General features: G+C 36.9%; 2 protein-coding genes across 2 annotated transcripts; one reads left to right on the forward strand and one right to left on the reverse strand.

Moving 5' to 3' along the window:
- Positions 1-14,968: 14,968 nt before the first annotated feature.
- On the reverse strand, positions 14,969-15,577 carry LOC116208791 (histone H4). The gene has a single exon (XM_031542351.1). It carries the CDS (start codon positions 15,455-15,457, stop codon positions 15,146-15,148), a length of 312 nt encoding a protein of 103 aa, XP_031398211.1. The 5' UTR covers positions 15,458-15,577; the 3' UTR covers positions 14,969-15,145.
- Positions 15,578-15,825: 248 nt separating this feature from the next.
- LOC116208790 (organelle RRM domain-containing protein 2, mitochondrial-like) lies at positions 15,826-17,809 on the forward strand. Its single transcript, XM_031542350.1, has 4 exons — positions 15,826-16,099; positions 16,439-16,507; positions 16,674-16,780; positions 17,378-17,809. Exons 1-4 carry the CDS (start codon positions 15,949-15,951, stop codon positions 17,471-17,473), a joined length of 423 nt encoding a protein of 140 aa, XP_031398210.1. The 5' UTR covers positions 15,826-15,948; the 3' UTR covers positions 17,474-17,809.
- Positions 17,810-18,472: the final 663 nt, after the last annotated feature.

Consider the following 18,472-nt stretch of genomic DNA (forward strand, 5'->3'; position numbering starts at 1 on the left):
ATAGTCGATTAATCGATTACATCTCAACTCATCTAATCTCTATTAAACGATTTCAAAATATCACATCGATTTGGTCGTCGTGTGTGACCATGTATATTCACGATTACATTGATAGTAATATCAAAATCTCTATTTCAATATTAGAAACAGTGAGCGACATCTGGCAATTCATTACTGTTACTCAAGTAATCGGAAAGTCAACTGCTCAACGAACCTGTGACCGATGTTACCATGCAATATAATTCATTTGTCCTCTATATCTCTATTGAGCCCAAGACATGGTCGCTATCATTCTTGTATGGCCTAATATCTCTTTCTTGGTTTACTGGGTAAGTTTATTAGAGCAAATGAACTCGATATCCCTATATCAACTCATTTGGATATGCATACATTTTTAGATTTTACCCAACAAGCGGCCGTGAGATATCGCTCCTATTACGTAAGAGGGACAAATCCTATCTTGGTCACTCACATTCATCTCCATGCTTTGTGGCATATACCCAATAACTGTCTTAATAACCAGCATATTACGGTGGTGTTTGATAGCATTAAAGTATACGGCATTACATAACCATGGTGACCTCAAGTCAAATGAACATTACATCACAGTCATATTATGAGATATGCTAATGACAGTCATGTAACAACTCATGTAGCAGTCTCATGGCGACCCAGTCCAATACATATTACTCCTTATGTATACATGTGGTGTGACTTGATATCTCCACATCCATGACATGTGAAACTTAGTCATCAATCAATACCCGCATTAGTCTAACCGCATTATCGTTCGTCCTAATTAACGATAATACTCCGACCATGGTCATTTAGGAATAATGTTCAGTAATTATAAGATCTTATAATCAAGTCATACTTGATACCTATTGAGCCTATTATTCTAAGAACGTTATTGTGTAAAATAATATTTAGCGCAATCCACACAATAACAAAATTGCCTTATATTATAAAGAAATACATTTTGTATTGCAAAACTGATGACAAATTACCTATAAGACATACACCACCAATTCCCAACGATACAAAAATATTTAAAAAAAAAAGAGAGAACTTTGGAAGTTCAAGATTAGTAAAATGAAAATCCCTCATTTGCACTTCACTTTCTCTATATTATAATTAACTGTTTACAATCAATTTAATTGATTATTTCTCGAGAACATTTTCTATTTTTAAAAAAAAATATTTGAATGCCTATTCATGAATTGAGAAAACATTTTATTTTTTTTGGAAATTTGTGAAGTTTATTCGGGACAATATATACAGGGTAGTTTTGTAATATAAAAAAATGACCACTTATGGATTTTCTTTTATAATATGCGCTTTGCATTAATTGATACAAATAAACTACATTAAGTAATTGGTTGCGCAAAAAATCTATAAAGGGGGGAGCTGGGGTTCTTATAAAAATATTATCGTGGCGCTCCCTGATTGCACTCTTTAGCATTTATATATTTATGTTGATTCATATAAGGAGATATTATATTACTTTTTGCACCAAAGATATTTCATGATTTATAAACAATTTTATATTGACTCTCGACAAAGTTTTTTTCGCTAATTGATTCTCGTCAAACTTAGCTACTCCGATCTCTCGCATGAAGAGCATGTACTGATCTCTTGTAGTAATTTCTTGGGTGGCGTTTGATAATGAAGTGAAGTTTCATTCCAAATATTAATTTATATATTTAAGTGGAATTGTGATGATAGTTAGGAAAAAAATATGTGTGAGTATTTATGATTAAATAGGAGAAAAGATAAAAAAAAGTAATGATTTTGTTGTTGAATTAATTGAAGAATAAAGTGAAGTGAGAAATTTATTAATAAAAAATTAACTGTAATAATAATTAAAAAATATGTGTGATAATTTATCATTAGATAGGAGAAAAGACAAAATAATAATAAAATTGACCGGAGTGGAGTTGTAACAGAGTTGAATGAAGCATTGATGTTTAATACCTATGTTGAGTATGTCTCGTATCTCGTGGAGAACCCCAAGACCCGAAGACCCGAAGTCCAAAGCGGTAATAAGATCGGACGAAAAAGGAAGACGCGAGATCTCAAATTATTCAAAGATTATATTTCCTATTTCCTAGGGATTTCGTTGTATTTCTTAGATTTTTAAAAAGAGAATTTATCTTTAGGGATATTAGAGATAATTCTATAATATCTTTAGAGTATTTCAAAAGGTGAAATATTATCTCTTGATAATATCTTTGTATCAAGAGAACGCGTTATGTGAGAATCACGAGTAATCTTTTTGAAAATTCTCGGGTTTACTCTCTTGGAGTCCCTAGGGTTCATGGAGTGAGAGGTTTGTGAGAATTGAGAGGATTGTGAGGCTATTCTCGGCTGGGTCTTGTAATGGGGCTGGAAAACACGAGCGTGATATCGAGCGTGTAATCTTCGACTTGTTGATCTAGTGGAATCTCCATGTTTTGTCTGTGGATGTTTCCCCCACTTTGAGGATTTTATCGCGTATATCCCAGTGTTATTTCTTCTTTCTTCTTAGTCTAAATTTCCCGACTTCGACATCTTCTACAACAAATTGATATCAGAGTTACGGTCTTGGAGCAGGTGAAGATGTTAGAGGCAAATTTCGAGGTGGAGAAGTTTAAAGGATCGAACAACTTCGGGCTATGGAAGATCAAGATAAAGACTTTACTAATGTAGCACGGCCTTGAGGGAACATCGGAAGGAGAGAAGAAATTGCCCGCGAACCTATCACCGGGGAAAGGAAGACGATGATTTCGAAGGCTCTAAGCGCCATTCAATTGAGCCTATCGAATAAAGTTCTACAGGAGGTATGCGATCAGGATTCGACACCGAAAGTGTGGGAGAAGCTAGAATCGCTATATTAGCAGAAGTCCTTGATGAGCAGGTTGTACTTGAAGCAGCAATTATACCAGTTGAAGATGAGTCCGAGGACCTCCGTAAGTGATCACGTAGACCTCTTTAATCAGATCGTGATGGATCTCCCAAACGCGAAGGTCAAGATTGAAGACGATGATAAGGCTTTGTTGATGTTGTGTTCTCTTCCAGAAGCATACGAGAGTTTCGTGGATACCATGCTATATGGTAAAATAAGCATCACCTTAGAAGATATCAAGGCATCGTTGAACTCCAAGGAGTTACAGAAGAAGGTGATGGTGCACCATGGAAGCAACGATAAAGGCCTAGTAGTAGGGGGTAGATTGAGTAAGAATGAGTCTCGCGGCAAGAGCAAGTCAAAGGGTAGAAAATCGATTTGCTGGAATTACAACGAGGAAGGCCATCTCAAGAGGGACTGTCCAAAGCGAAGAGGCAACAAAGGCAAGCTCTCGGGGGATGTTGTAGTAGTGGAGGAAATCTGCCGAGGAGGAGATATTCTTACAGCAACAAGTGACGAAAATGCATGTGCCAAGATTCTCACTATATTTGGCACGTCATGTATCACGTGGATTCTTGATTCGGAATGTATTTTTCATGTTTGTTATGATAGAGGATTATTTTCTACTTATTTGTCCATAGAAGATGGGAAAGTCCTTATGGTTAATGGTGACACATGTGATATTACCGGGGTGGGAGAAGTGCGAATCAAGCAGCATACTGGTAGTGAGATGTTATTGGCTGGTGTTAGGCATGTCCCGAGAAAAAAATATATGATCTCGTTGGGTGCTTTTGACAAGCTTGGATATAAGTACATGTGCCAAGGTAGAGTCGCAAGCATCTCGAAAGATGCTCTTGGTGATGAAGGGACTGTTGCAAAAGGGCATGTATGTTCTGCAAGGAAGGGCTTCAACAATAGCATTCGAGTGTTCAACTCTTGAAGAAAAGTAACTTAAGGATGTCGGTGACTTGCTTAGGACTGATAAGGTGGAAAAGCACAACTTACACAATAAGGCGTCGAAATTCCTTATTAGTAATGTAGCTTTTGATGTTTCTACTTTGGTCAAGCAGATTGAGGGCACATGCCAAGGACAGGTGGAGAAGCCCCGAAAGATGTTGAAGCTTGGGTCAAAAGCTCCAATAGCTCAGCCTAGCGTGGAGATTATTCAGGGTAGATCTGAATGGAGGCTGAAATCTCTACGGTGTAATAGCTTACAAGCGGGAGACATGCATAGTAATAGCTTACAAGCGGAAGACAGGCATAGTGAGCAATTGAGATGGCAGGAACGTTGTGGGCTGGCAGAGTTGGTCGTCTCATGCGATGCTGAAGTCGGGATATGATTTGTCGAAAGGTCAGCTTCGGAGGGTGTACCATAGTGAAGCTAAAAAAGTCCGACACATCGAAGAAGTCCAAGAGTCGCTTAGACTTGAGCAATCACACAGGTTGAGGTGGAGCCCATGAAGGCCTGTGACAGAGTAGGTTGAGTCTAGATCAATATGGACTTGGTGGAATACGAGCCAAAGTGGAGATTTGTTGAGTATGTCTCATATTCAGTAGAGAACTCAAAGACCCGAAGACCGGAGCGGTAAAGAGATCGAACGAAAAAGGAAGGGACGAGATCTCATATTATCTTAAGATTATATTTCCTATTTTGTAGGAATTTCGTTGTATTTCTTAGATATTTAAATAAAAAAAATTATCTTTAGGGATGTTAGAGATAATTCTAGATTATTTTTAGAATACTTCAAAAAGGGAAATATTTTAGGATTATATTATGATATCTTTGAGATATTAGGAATGTATCGTATCTATTTAAGAGGATCGGGTCTTGTATCAAGACAACACGTTGTGTGACAATCACGGCAATTTTCTTGGAAATTCTCGAGTTTACTCTTTTGGAGTTTTTAGGGTTCATAGAGTGAGAGGTGGTGAAAATTGAGAGGATTGTGAGGCTATTCTCGGTTGCGTCTTGTAACGAAGGCTGAAAAACACGAGTATAATCTTGAGTATGTAATCTTTGATTTATTGATCCAGTAGAATCTCTCTATTTTGTCCGTGAATATTTCCCTCACTTTGAGAGTTTTACCACATATATGCCAGTGTTATTTCTTCTTTCTTCTCGGTCTAAATTTCGCGAATTCGACGTCTTCCCCAACAACATAACTAATCACCTTTAAAGAACTACAGGTTGAATCACTTGAAGAACACATGTATCATTAATTGTACTGTTTATAACCCGACGCACGAGTTATATATGTTACTAATTGATTATTGATATTAATTAATTTACTTTTCCGTTGAGCAATTGAAAATGTGTTTAAAAAAATTATAGTTTATAGGATACGAAGGATTTACTTATTTATCGAGACAGTACCACTTAGAAAATGGGCGGTTGGAGAATTAAAAAGAAAAAAACAATTGGTGTCGGTTTCCTTGTCCATAAAATTTTCTACACGTTTGAGGAATGAAGAATGAAGATTCAGAGGAGTTCAGAAAATTATGTTTCAGTGTTGCGAGTTTAGTATTAGGCTCATTATTTCGAGCAAAGTATTTTACAAGGAGTGAATTTCTTACATTTTCTATATTTGATAACAGAAGATCTTTTGATCAATAGAAAAGCGTTTTGGGTTCTACAAAATAATAATAATAATAAATAACAACAACAACAACTTATATAAACTAAAGTAAAAGCAAAAAAATGAATTAATATAAAATATTTGGAATTCATTTTTTTGGCCGTACAACTCTCTCTCTCATTAAACCCACATGACGCTTCTCTCCAAGTACATGAGAATGATTTCATTCTCCGAATATGAAATTATTTTTCATGTAAATGGTTTTCTTTTAAAAAACAGTTTACATGAAACAAATGAGTCTAAAGTTGAATTCCACATCATAAAATTGAAAAAGAATTTTTGATTATATAAAATTATTGAATTCATCATTCTATTGATTAGCTCGATTTTTAGATTAGAAATAGATCATCTACTTATAAATAGATTCAATAAAAATTTTACACTCGACAGTTGACTCAATTGCATGGAAAATGTTTTGTCAGGACTCAAGGGAAGGGCAGAAAAGGCCATTTAAAGAGCGAGCATACCATGAGTAATGATTACATCAAGATGTGATCATCTAAATTGCGCAAGTCAACTTCCTTATAATAAATTTTTTTCATAAAGGAATCTTTCATATTTAGTTTGCCATCTGACTTATTAGTTGTGAAATTGAAAGTGTTTCCATTCGTAGGTTAATCACGTAAAAATATACGGTCTTTGTGCAAAGTTTTAATTCTAATACGATTTTTTTAAAATAGCATAGAAAGGTATAATATTTTGCTTTAATCTCAAATGTAGAACAATTTTTACTTTAATTCTCAATTCTATCACGACTTTTGGAAGTAGAACATAAAATCACAACTTTTCATTTTAGTCTCAAATTTAACACGATATTTCGTTTAAGTCTCAAATGTAGCTTGTCACGTGGATCCACGTAATTTTATTTAATTTAACGGCGTACAAATTTGATATTAAAACGAAATGTCGTGCTAAATTTGAGATTAAAACTAAACGTTGTGCATTTATGTACTATTTTCGAAAAGTCATGCTAGAATTGAGAATTCAAGTAAAGGTCGTATCGAATCTAAGACTAAAATAAAAAGTCATGTCTTTATATATTATTTTCAAAAAATCATGTTAAAATTAAAAATTCGAACAAATATCGTGCTTTTTTACGTGATTAATCCTGAATTTTATGATATACATACATAGTAATGTTTACTGTTTAGGATAAAGTTACCGGGCGTCAAGACATATATTAAAATATTAATTAGTGTCGATCCACTCAGTCCATACAATTTTCTCCACGTTTGAGGAACAAAGACTGAGAGGATGAGTTGATAAAAGGGACATCCAAAGAGAGAGCATACGAAATTCAATGATTTGATCAAAATGTGATATGATCTAAGTTGTGCAAATCAACTTCTATTTTAGTGAGTTCTCATATCTTATATTTATCAGCATTGATTCCATCGAGGTATTGGATTGTTTGACCTACAAAAATTGACAAATTGTTAAAAAAAAAATTATCGGACAGAATTTATTCACAGCAATAATTCATGTTCAAAATGAACCTTAACAAGTCTCCATGAGCACTTGTTAGCTAGATAGACTCATTATCAAACATATATATATATATATATTAAATAATAAAAAACCAAGCGACGCGCCAGATTCTTCCATGTAGAAAAAGTATGTCTAATTGTGAGATTTTTCAAGTCATCACTAATAAGCGTGTGATAGTTGGAGGAATACCGTGCTACTACCTCAGTCGAGAAGCCGATATGTTGTCTATTATTATTAGAATATTTTTTTGTTGGATAAATGAAGTAAAATATATATTCATCGAAGGATGTTTCTAACTTATAAAGAATTGATATATGTAGTTGTTTTTATAGATGCTTGAGTATTAAGATCGCTCAACATCTCCGGATGAGAGATTGCATCTATCATATGCTATAGATATAGACAAAGTCATTTATATCAAGGCCATGAAAGAAGTTATAACAATAATTTTGTTAATTATCACAACCCTTTTAACCCACACATATGTGGGAGCCCATTCATCTAGTATGTATTTAATTAGGTACCAACGTTTTTTTTATTTCAGTGGTTTCACATATGTTCTTTTAAATAAGGTCTCCGATTTGATTCTTGTCAATAGAAAAAATACACGATTAGGAAAAATTTCTCACTTAATAAGTCAATTGGACTTAAATCGAATTAGTCAAACCTCATAAGATTTTTGAATATCAGGTCGTGTCTATTGAAAAAATATATATAATGAGATAATTGCCATAATAGAGAAGATCCACACATACACACATATATATATACATACAGACACAGTATTTATAAGTTCGTGATTTTGTCATATTGTGTCAATTATGCGTGCCTATGGATGAATGGATGATTGTGGAGTATGTTGATATACATACCAGAATAACGATCAAGGTGGTAACCCAGTGGAACGGGCTTTTTCTTCCGAAAGATAGTTCAAAGTTTCGAAACTCGACTTAAACACGAAAGTGCTTGCCTTAGTAGACTCTTGTTCTCAATTATATGGGAATTGTTCTGGTTCACTGTGTGCTTTGGTAGGATCATAATGACTTAGGTGGGCTGATGTCTCACCGAACTATTTACCCATTCAAGGGAATGGAAAATTTCATGGCTGCTGTGGAGCTCTTTTAGTCTTCAGAGGGGATTGCTACATTGGTCTCTCCCTCTTACCCTTTTATTCATTAAAAAAAAATACATCTCAGTCACGTGATTTCTCTTTGGTGGCGTTTGATACATTACTAAAAAGAATTATTGGCAATATGGATTATTATTTATTACCACTTTAGATTATCATCAACTGAAATTACCAAGGCGGTCAAACAAAAGCGTGTTTTTTTTGGCTTGAAACAAACAAAAGCGTTTGTATCCAGTTACCAAAGTGGTATTCTACATAGAGAACCCTCATGGTGGCTTATTTATAATATCACTTTGGTGGTAATGTGTATTATCATAACAATCAATATTAATGGTAATGTGATGTAATCAAATATAGCAATCTTGTGGGCTCATGCAATTTAATATTACATTGTCGAGAATCTATTGAAATTTCTCCTTATGAAACGCCACCTTAACTTGTCCTTAGCATCGTATCTGCATGCCAATTTATATTTATAATAAAAATGGTTTTAATCAGCCTCCAATGAATTGGTTGGATCACGAGTCCCTTGAGAGAATAAAGGGTGGCCAAAAAATTCTGGTCCTAAAATTGCAATAAGGCCAGATTTTGTATGCATGTGAATTAGATGCCAATTGGGCATCTATAAATATAAACCACTTAATAATTTATATGTATGTTGGAAAGCATCTCATTTCCCATGAAAATCCCACCTAACAAAGAGAGAAAAACCCCCGGTCCCTTCTTTATTTTAATTCCTCGTCCCTCCTTTTCCTCTTTATAAATCATATCATATGCACGTCCATACACACATATAAGTGTATATATGTGCGAAAAGACGACCGATAACTTTATATATTATGGTGAAAGAAATATAGATATGACAAGAGTCGACTAGAAAAAGCTAGCAGGAATAAGTGAAAAATTCCTAGCAACCCAAACATGCACCTCAAATAAATATTGCTCGAGATAAGCTATAATTTTGAGTTTCCACTTCTCCATTTTCCTTATTTCGGAAAATAATTGTAACTTACCAATATTTTCATAAAGTTGAATATATATCATCATTGTATATATGTATATCCATGTCTAGACATATAAATGAACCGATCGAGAATTGTCGCTGCTGGATTTAATTGAGGATCTTGACCAAACAAAAGGAGAGATCGATGAGTACAACAACGATGTCACGCACGCACGGGTTGGCATGGCAGCCCAAAGAATTGTCAACGTTACAACTTTCCATCAAGCACTTTGGAGGATACAATGCATGTGATCCATCAGAAGGGCAACTCAAGCTGTCCGTGCGTGCATGACTCATACATCATCAACGGGTTGCACCTAATCCAACATGACTTATGATACAAGCTTCAAGACTTATGATACATATATATAGAGCGTGCACTCTACATATTCATCCCCTCTAAACTTTCGATCTTGCATATATATATATATATATATATTCAACAGTTCGCATTGATTCTTTTGCTAACCTTTTCGGCTCAAATTTCTCTATTTCTCCTAAGTTCGCGACATCAATTCTTCTTCTTCGCCTCCTCGAGGATCTTACTCCTGACCCACCCTGAATTTGAATCATGCGCGGAACTGTTGCACCACTTTTATAGATCGGTCGACGCGCATTATAAGCCACAAATTAAAGATGCGGATGATAATTTTTCTACTCTATTTTTTTTTCTTTCTTTCTTTTTGCGTAAATGTGCAAGTAACACAATGATTCATGAGAGTTGAAAGTGAGAAAAGAATGGCTCAAGGCCACTGGAATTGTATTTGCAAGTAATAATGCTATCCCCCTCACACACACACACACACATATATATAGTGTGCTATCTTGTTAATGGCGTTGACAATAAATATACATGTACAGAGAAAACGCAAAAATGAGGACCCCGTTTTGTCTCCCAACATAAATATATAATCTAGTGTAGTTTTAAGCCAATGAGATAATTTGCCAATGCTGACTAAAAAAAAAGGAAAAGAAAGAGAGAGAGAGAGATAGAGAGATGTGCCAATTCATATGTGAATGACCAATGCCAGCATTCCTTTATATCTATATATACACTACAGGCCACAGCACAAAAACCTTTTACTAGTAATGAAAATATCTTAGATTAATTGACCGGGTTTAGATTACAAAATATGACTATAGCTGGCGTGTAAGTCCTCGAATGATCTAAGTTTGATTCTTTGGAAACGAACCAAATGATGGAATTGGAATTCGAAAACAGCTGTAGTAAATTAAGTACTAGTAACTAGCTACGGTTAAGGCAAACAAAGAGAGTATCTTAATTCTTATGTAGATCGATGTTTGTAATAACTTAAGGAATGAACTATATATTATAAGTTGTTGGTCTGGTGAATAAATATCATCACTGATGGAAGAGCATCGAAATCTCGACACAGTTCGAGGAGAGCTTTTGGGATATACAGAAGGCTATGAATGTCATGATTGTCACTGCTCCATATATAAGTGGATGATGACGTAAAAGACCACAAATGTTGGGCCGATGTTTTATATTAGTTGAACACGAAACATGGGACTCTCTGACTCTTTGGAGTTTGGGAAGTTCAGCCTCAACCTCAACCTCATATTCTAAGCCAACACTGATCGCCACTAACCTTCCCCCGATCCCGTGGAATATGGCCATTCGTTTGATCTCTGAGGCTTCCCCGAGCAATTGTGTATACTTAGCCGCAAAATTGTGTGCATTCTGCTTATCGTTGATATCGACCCGAAAAGGATCGGTTGATCTGATCTGGTAATTATTAGTGTGATTGCTTTATTGATCTTAACCTTCACGATGAGAGAACATACGATACATGGTTGTCATTCATACCTACATGTATCATCACACACATGATGTATGAACCATTTCTTGATATTGCCAAACAGGTCTATCGATTTGTTCAGTGTTCGGACACTTCATAGCATTCTAATAAATATGCTTCATTAAGCAATAGTTATAGAACAATAATCAGGCATGATCTTGGCAAACCCCGTTTAATCATTTGTCCTATAACTATATACTTCTACCCAGCCGTATATTGTGCACAATATATATATATGTATGTATGTATGTATGTATACACACCATCAAAATAATACTTTTCTTGATTCTTATCATTACCTACAAAAAAAATAAAAAATAAAAATTCTCGTGCCACCGGATGGTCCGGATCAGGCACAAATTAAATTAAATTTATAATGTACGACCTGGCTGAATCTTCTTGGCCAGTATATATATATATATATATATATATGTTGGATCTTTGTTTTACATGCAAACTTTGATATTCTACAAAGAGTTACTATCACCGGGTAAGTCAAATTTATAATAACAACTTGACGAGTCACGAACTTAATCATCAATTTCAGCCGACATATATACAATATTTAGACTACTTACTTGTGTCATTGTTTTGCCAGTAGTCATGGAAGTCGTCATTATCCTTACAATACCTTGTAAACATATATAGTCGACGAGTCATAAGATTATATATCGAAGAAAAGATGAAATAAGACTTGAAAAGGCATAACTAGTTAACTAGCTAAGAATTTCCAGTGATCTTGGTACAGTCATCGATATATGCATTATATCCTTCGATAAAGACGTTTTGCAGTGCAGGCTATGCTTGTTGCTGGAAAAATATAACATTCCTCGTGTATACCAAGAACAATTATTACAATTTTCCCCAGTTTAAGTTGAATTTTAAAGGTGAAAGAGCACAAGTACGTAGCCAGCGGGATTAATAGATTCAGGTGGATTAAATCAGGATTAGTTAATTTGATTTCTTTTGGCCAATGACTTATTAGATTTTTCTTAGTGAGACCGAAGTTCTCTCAGTCCATTAGCTGAGATTATCTTCGTTTTATTGTCAGCATGATGCTGAATATAAAGTGATTTCAATAAGTTAGTACCCGCCACAATAAATACAGCTCGCTAATAAATCATGAGAAAATCTTAAACAGTCATTTCTTATAGCGATTTGACGAAAATCATTAGAATCTTTTTCTTATATAAATTCATGACTCGTAATCCATGTGTTTATATGCCCAATATTTCACTTGACCAAGAAATTTAATTATTGTTTACCTGACCCACATCTCTTGTGGTGTTTTGGCCGATAACTTATTAGCTTTATAAACAAAGTAATTGACGGAAGGGCCGATTCTTGGAATGAAGTGTTTTGTCTTCCTAATTACTAAACAAAGATTGTTGAGGAAACTATATGGAATTAGGGTGTGTTTGTTTCAACTTAATTAAATAAGTGATTAAAAAAATTAGTTATAAGAGAAAATGAATATAAGAAAGATGAAAAAAATGAGATATAAGGATCTAAACTATTTAATCATTAAGCAAAAAATCACTTAATGAAATAAGTAAAATGTGTTGACCTATTGGTACTTTTTATCTCTCACATAACTTTTCTCGTCTTTATTCATTCATCATTTATTTTTATACATTTCTTCCCTTAACTTTTTTAAGCACTTAATTTTTCAAATACCATCTTAATTAATTAATTACATATAGGGATCAACGAAAGGAGGAAAATGAATAACCAATTAGAGTCGATTCAAGTGATTCAATGCTTATTTTTTTTAAGGTAAGATTTTAGGTATGAACATTATAAATAGAGAAAATTCACGATTTGGAGAATTTTATTTTATACTATGCCAATCATGCTTAAGCCTAGATTAATCGAGCTGGGGGATGGGGGGCTATAGATTTTTCAATTACCAAATAGCCACATCGAAAAGATTAGGAGGAAGTAGAAGCTGGTAGGCCTTTCCATATGTCCAATGTACTAATCTCTAGAGAAAAATAAGTAATCCGTTGGGTTCACCAACTGAGGATCGATTTTGTGGCTGTTATCGATTTAGAGCTAGCACCAAAAACATTAGGAAGTTGGGTATATCCAGAAAATAGAATTTCGGGATCGACATGGACAATTCACGATTGAGGCACTTCTTGATCCCAATTATCTGTTGTCCCGGTCGATATATCGGAGATATATATAGATACGTACATACATATATGTAAATGTAGATTGTATCCACTAACATCAAAGACTTGATTAATTTGTTGTGTGGACCAGAACTGACCTTCACGAGCTTCCCTAGTTTGTGTAAATAAAAAGATAACCTCCCAAGGCCAAATCGCGATCTCATTCTTGGATCTATTTTTGGTCCCACACTCTAGATCGGGAAGTTCCCATAAGGAATTCTCCTGCGATTATATTATTATTATTATTCGATATAATATGTGCCTGCTGGGAAATGTTGACGAAATAACAAAGGGTATTATGTTTCTTTTGTTGGGTAGCTAATAAGGTTAATTATGTTTTTGAGATATATGTAGACAGACAGACAAATCTAATGTATGAGTGATTTGGTGCAAAAACGGAACCAACAGCTCATTGTCAATAATGTCCATTAGCTCCAAGAACTAAAGAACAACAATATAAGAAGCGAGAGAGAGAGAATGGATTAGTTCAATTAGTTCAATTCACCTCCCAAGAGGGCATTCAAGCGCTTCTCTTTGGCGATATAATTGGGTCTGCCTTATTCGGTTTATGTTCGTATTCTATCATTTCGGGATTCGTCCATGTTATTCACCCGAAAAGGAAAGGAGATAGTTGTTCTTGTTAGGCCGAGCCACCGACGGAGTTGCTGCACAGAGGGCTGCCCCTCTCCCGGCTCAGTTTGCTTTAGTTTGTCATTTGGAACAGCCCATTATTACTTAGGCTGATGAATCAATTCGTAATCCAATCGCAACCCGATTAAACTAATGAAGCATAATCAATTAATTGGGCGATCGACGATCCACAGATGGGCTACCTAACGGGTCGATTTTAGCAATTCAGTCTTCATTTAATCGGGCCTAATCTAATCCATTATCCATCTGGACCATCTCATACCCCGACTCTTTTCGGTCCGTCCCCAATTTTACCGGAACGAACTTCCTGTCCTGGCAAGATCTCTTCCTCTCCTACTCTCTCTTTGGACCTTTAGGTGGCGCCTTGAGAGATTGCCAGTATGTGATTACTAGTAATCCACTTGCCTCGATATAGAATACTCACCAATTAAATTACTCGTCATCCACATTACTAAGAATCTTATTTTATTATATCAAAGCGGGAATCCACGTTCCATTCCTTTTGGTGGTAATTTACATTATTATTATTCAAGTAGGAATATGTGAACTGCCATGATCCAACAAAACATGGAAATCCTATGGACTCGGAAAACTTAAATTAACTTTCCTGAAATTCCATTTTCACGTTCCAAACGCCATTTTATAAAAAGTTCAGGGGCTTTAGAAAGTATACCCAGGCATGTCAATTCAGCTGAGTTAGCCCGAGACAAACCTCCCGACTCCGTATCAGTCAGGCCCGATAGTTCTTCGAATTTGGGGTGGACTAACATTGGACATACTCCATAGGACCATAGCCCGCATTGACAATTGGGCTAGACCCAGGTTGGTTGCACGGAATTCAACCCAAATGGCGCGTTTATCATCACTAGCAAATGCAATGTACAAATTTTTGACAATTGAGCTAGTTTATTTATTTTTACAAATCAATTTTAACTCTAATTTATTTAACTACACTTATATCTTCAATTCAACAATACAATTATTATTTTTATTATTTTTTTAATCATTTAATTCAACATTTAATACTAAATTTTCTCTAATTATTCTCTCTTTTTCTCACTAAACTCAAAAGGTCCGAGCTTTGGCTGTAATTTACCATTTTCATCATTTTGATGGAAATATGATTTGAGAATCCTTCAAATTGTCGAATTAAAACCTCAAATCCAAAGCACAGAAGTGGTGAGAAATTCAGGGAAATTGCATCATTCATTACCATTGCAAACTGAATTACACATTGAACGGAATCGACATTGCAAAATGGTACAAATCAAACAAGAAATCATCTCAACACAAGTTCCCAACTTTCCCTGATTTACAGCCAGCACCCACATCCCCTTTTAGCTCCCGGAGCGCCTCACCCGCCGAACCCGTACAGGGTCCGGCCCTGCCTCTTGAGCGCGTAGACGACGTCCATGGCGGTGACGGTCTTCCGGCGGGCGTGCTCGGTGTAGGTGACGGCGTCCCGGATCACGTTCTCCAGGAATATCTTGAGGACCCCGCGCGTCTCCTCGTAGATCAGGCCGCTGATACGCTTCACACCGCCCCTGCGAGCCAGCCGGCGGATGGCCGGCTTCGTGATTCCCTGGATGTTGTCCCTCAGCACCTTCCTGTGCCGTTTGGCTCCGCCCTTGCCCAGTCCCTTCCCACCCTTACCACGGCCCGACATTGCAGCTACGACTCACGAGGACCCTGAGATAGAGAGAGAGAGAGAGAGAGGAGGGAGATTGCACAAGCTAAGGCTAGGGTTCTGAAACGGTGAGACCTTTGAGTCGGCGGACTGTGACCGGGCGGGCAGAGGTGATGATATAGGTGGTTCGATTTGGGTAAGGTGAATTTGGACCGTTGGACTGGATTCATCTCAACGGCTAATAGTTGTGATCCGTGGCCTCTCATCTGGGTTGGTCCTGACCGTTAGATCCATGATCTGACGGTTCGTGATGCACCAATGCTCTTCCACCTGGATCCTCGGGAACAATCACCATAAAAAACGACGTAGCATTGTATTTAGATCAGACGCCCAAAAAAAAAAAAAAAAAAGGGAGATCGATCGAACAGCTGAGCTAAAACCTCAGTCTAGGGTTTAAGTGGGGGCGCTTTCTTCATTCCTTCCCGCCGCTGCGTCCCCGCCCTCCCGGAGCTTCCATCCACCACTTGAAGATGGCTCTCAGGACCATGATCGCAAGGCGATTCCTCTCGACTTCGGCCTTCTCCTCTCAGTTCGGGGCCGCCGCTTCTAATCTAACCGCTGCTGGCTCTACCGCCTCCGATAAGCCTGCGCCTGTTCCTTCAGATACCCTCTTCGTCTCCGGTATGCCGTTGCTCTTGCTACTATAGAGCTATTTGCGATTTTCATTTCATTGTTTGGGAGCTATTCTTGATCAATTGAGTATGATGCTTGGCGGCTTTGATGGGATTTATCACGAATCCGCCGAAAAGCAAATGGGCAGCTTTAAGTTTGAATTTTGGTGAAGGATGTGAGAGGATGTGCAGTGTTGCATTTCTTAAAGGTTGCATGAGCAAGTTGAAACAGCTACAAGAAGAGAAATTTCTTTTATTTCTACTCCGTGTGAACTGCGGAGGAAGCAAGGAATTTCGCGAGAGTGAATTGTGTTTTGCTGAGTCTCTCTTTCCTCATTCCTACTTGCAGGGCTCAATAAGAGAACAACATCGGAGACACTCCACGAGGCATTTGTTAAGTTCGGTCAAGTGGTTCATGGTAATTGGATTGTTGTTATTCCTATTTAGCTGCTCTTAAGAAAATGGTGCATTGTTGGTCCTGCAACATCTCTGCTGCCAGTGCCACTGCCACATTAATTTGCAGGGTTTTAGGTTACTTTCTGGAGAGCTCATCTAAATAATGCCTGTTTTTCTTGTGTTTTCAGCAAAGGTAGTGACTGACCGTAATACGGGATTCTCAAAGGGCTTTGGATTTGTCAAATATGCCTCGATAGAAGATGCAGCAAAAGGAATAGAAGGGATGGATGCAAAGGTTGGTTTGCTTTGGATTTCAGTAGTTGCAGCTAATTACTAACTAAGGAGAGACTAGGAAGCAAGTCATGAGCGTGACTTGTCATGGAGAATCCATGTTTTTCATTTCAAATTGTTTATAGTGTGAGGTATTCCTGAAGGCAGAGGGAGGATATCTAAAGGTCTTGTACCTGGATTAAATTGTGTTCTGGAGTATAATAGCTAAATGATCAGAAAATTGTGCCGTTCCCCCCAATATCCACATGGTATATGTACTGATTTTGCAAGCTACAGGGGATCTCTGCTCCATACAGGTCATCTCACAAGTAAAATATACTTCTTAGAATTGGTCTTGCTTAATAGTTGCTTGCTATAAACATTAAAAGGAAAAATTACTAGATCTGATTATAAAAACACTTTCAGTACATGAAAATTTGATGTCTGATCTGTGCAGTTCCTTGGTGACAGGGCTCCGGCTCTTATTGTTCAATGCAGAGGAGAACCTAAAAGCATCCTTTTAGCTCTAACTCTATTTGAAGTAGTAACCTAGTAATTATCTGGAGGCGGTAAGAAAAATTTGGATAATGCTGCTAATCTGTTTATCTTGTTGCCAATGCAGTTCCTCGAGGGTTGGGTAATCTTTGCTGAATACGCAAGACCAAGGCCACCACAGGGGCAAACAGCACCTCAAAATCCTTATGCACAAAGAAGCTGATTATGGATCATCTGTCCGCAGATATTTTTTTGACCATCAGGAGAAAAACTGAACTGTGACGCAATTCTTTGGGTCTGCTCCAAGAGATCAATGAAATGTGTGCCTCAAACAGTGGCTTGATTGTCTCCATCAGTATCAACATGTACCGGACATATTTGATTTATGATTCATGTATTATGTTTCAAGATTGCTTTCTAGTCGGGTCTTTTCTCATCAATGTCAGTTCTCCTGGCTTAATCGTCTGTATCAAGGCCTAAACAAGAAAGCAAATAGTAATGTGCCTATTAAGACATTTTATATAATTTATGAGATTGATTGATGGTCATTTTTCGTTCATTTACGTGGTTTGGGAGGTCAATAGAGTGCGTGGAACTGGCTTTGTTCATAGTCGTTTTTACTTCTCATTGTTAAAGCCCTTTATAGGATCTGCTCAATTTGATAGAACAAGTTGAACCCATTTTGAGGACTAATTTGTTTTCTGCTATAGAATCTTGCAAGTAGGCTTCGAGTTCTTTGATCGTGCAGCCACTAAGTTAGGTGACTTCTGAGGTGGTGTACTCGGGCTATCTCAGTTTTCAGCTTTGCAGGTGTGTGAGAATAGCCTTGTCATATAATGAGAGCCAAAAGCCAAGATGGGGGACAAGATGAACTTGATCTAAGATGTATCGAGGTGACATTGCATTCCCTAGTGGAACATGGAAATCTTCCTTTGCCAAGACTGTCTGTTTTAATGGGAGAACTCATTCACACACTGTAAAACTAAAAAGCCTCTGCTCTTTATTCCTGCATGCTGATTCGTCATTCCAGTATAAAGTTAAAATAGCAGGAAAGGATTTGACAAGATAAGATCTCAGGTGATTTTCGGTTTCGAAATGAAACCTACCTGTATGGAATCGGATATCCGGGCAACCTCGAGATGGCCAGGGCGTTGAGGTTCTGATATCCGGGCAACCTCAGCATCTCCTATGAAGAGCCACTCCCCTGTCGCAAGTGCCAAAG

The sequence above is a fragment of the Punica granatum genome, chromosome 5 (genome assembly GCF_007655135.1).
Source record: "Punica granatum isolate Tunisia-2019 chromosome 5, ASM765513v2, whole genome shotgun sequence".
NCBI lineage: Eukaryota > Viridiplantae > Streptophyta > Magnoliopsida > Myrtales > Lythraceae > Punica > Punica granatum.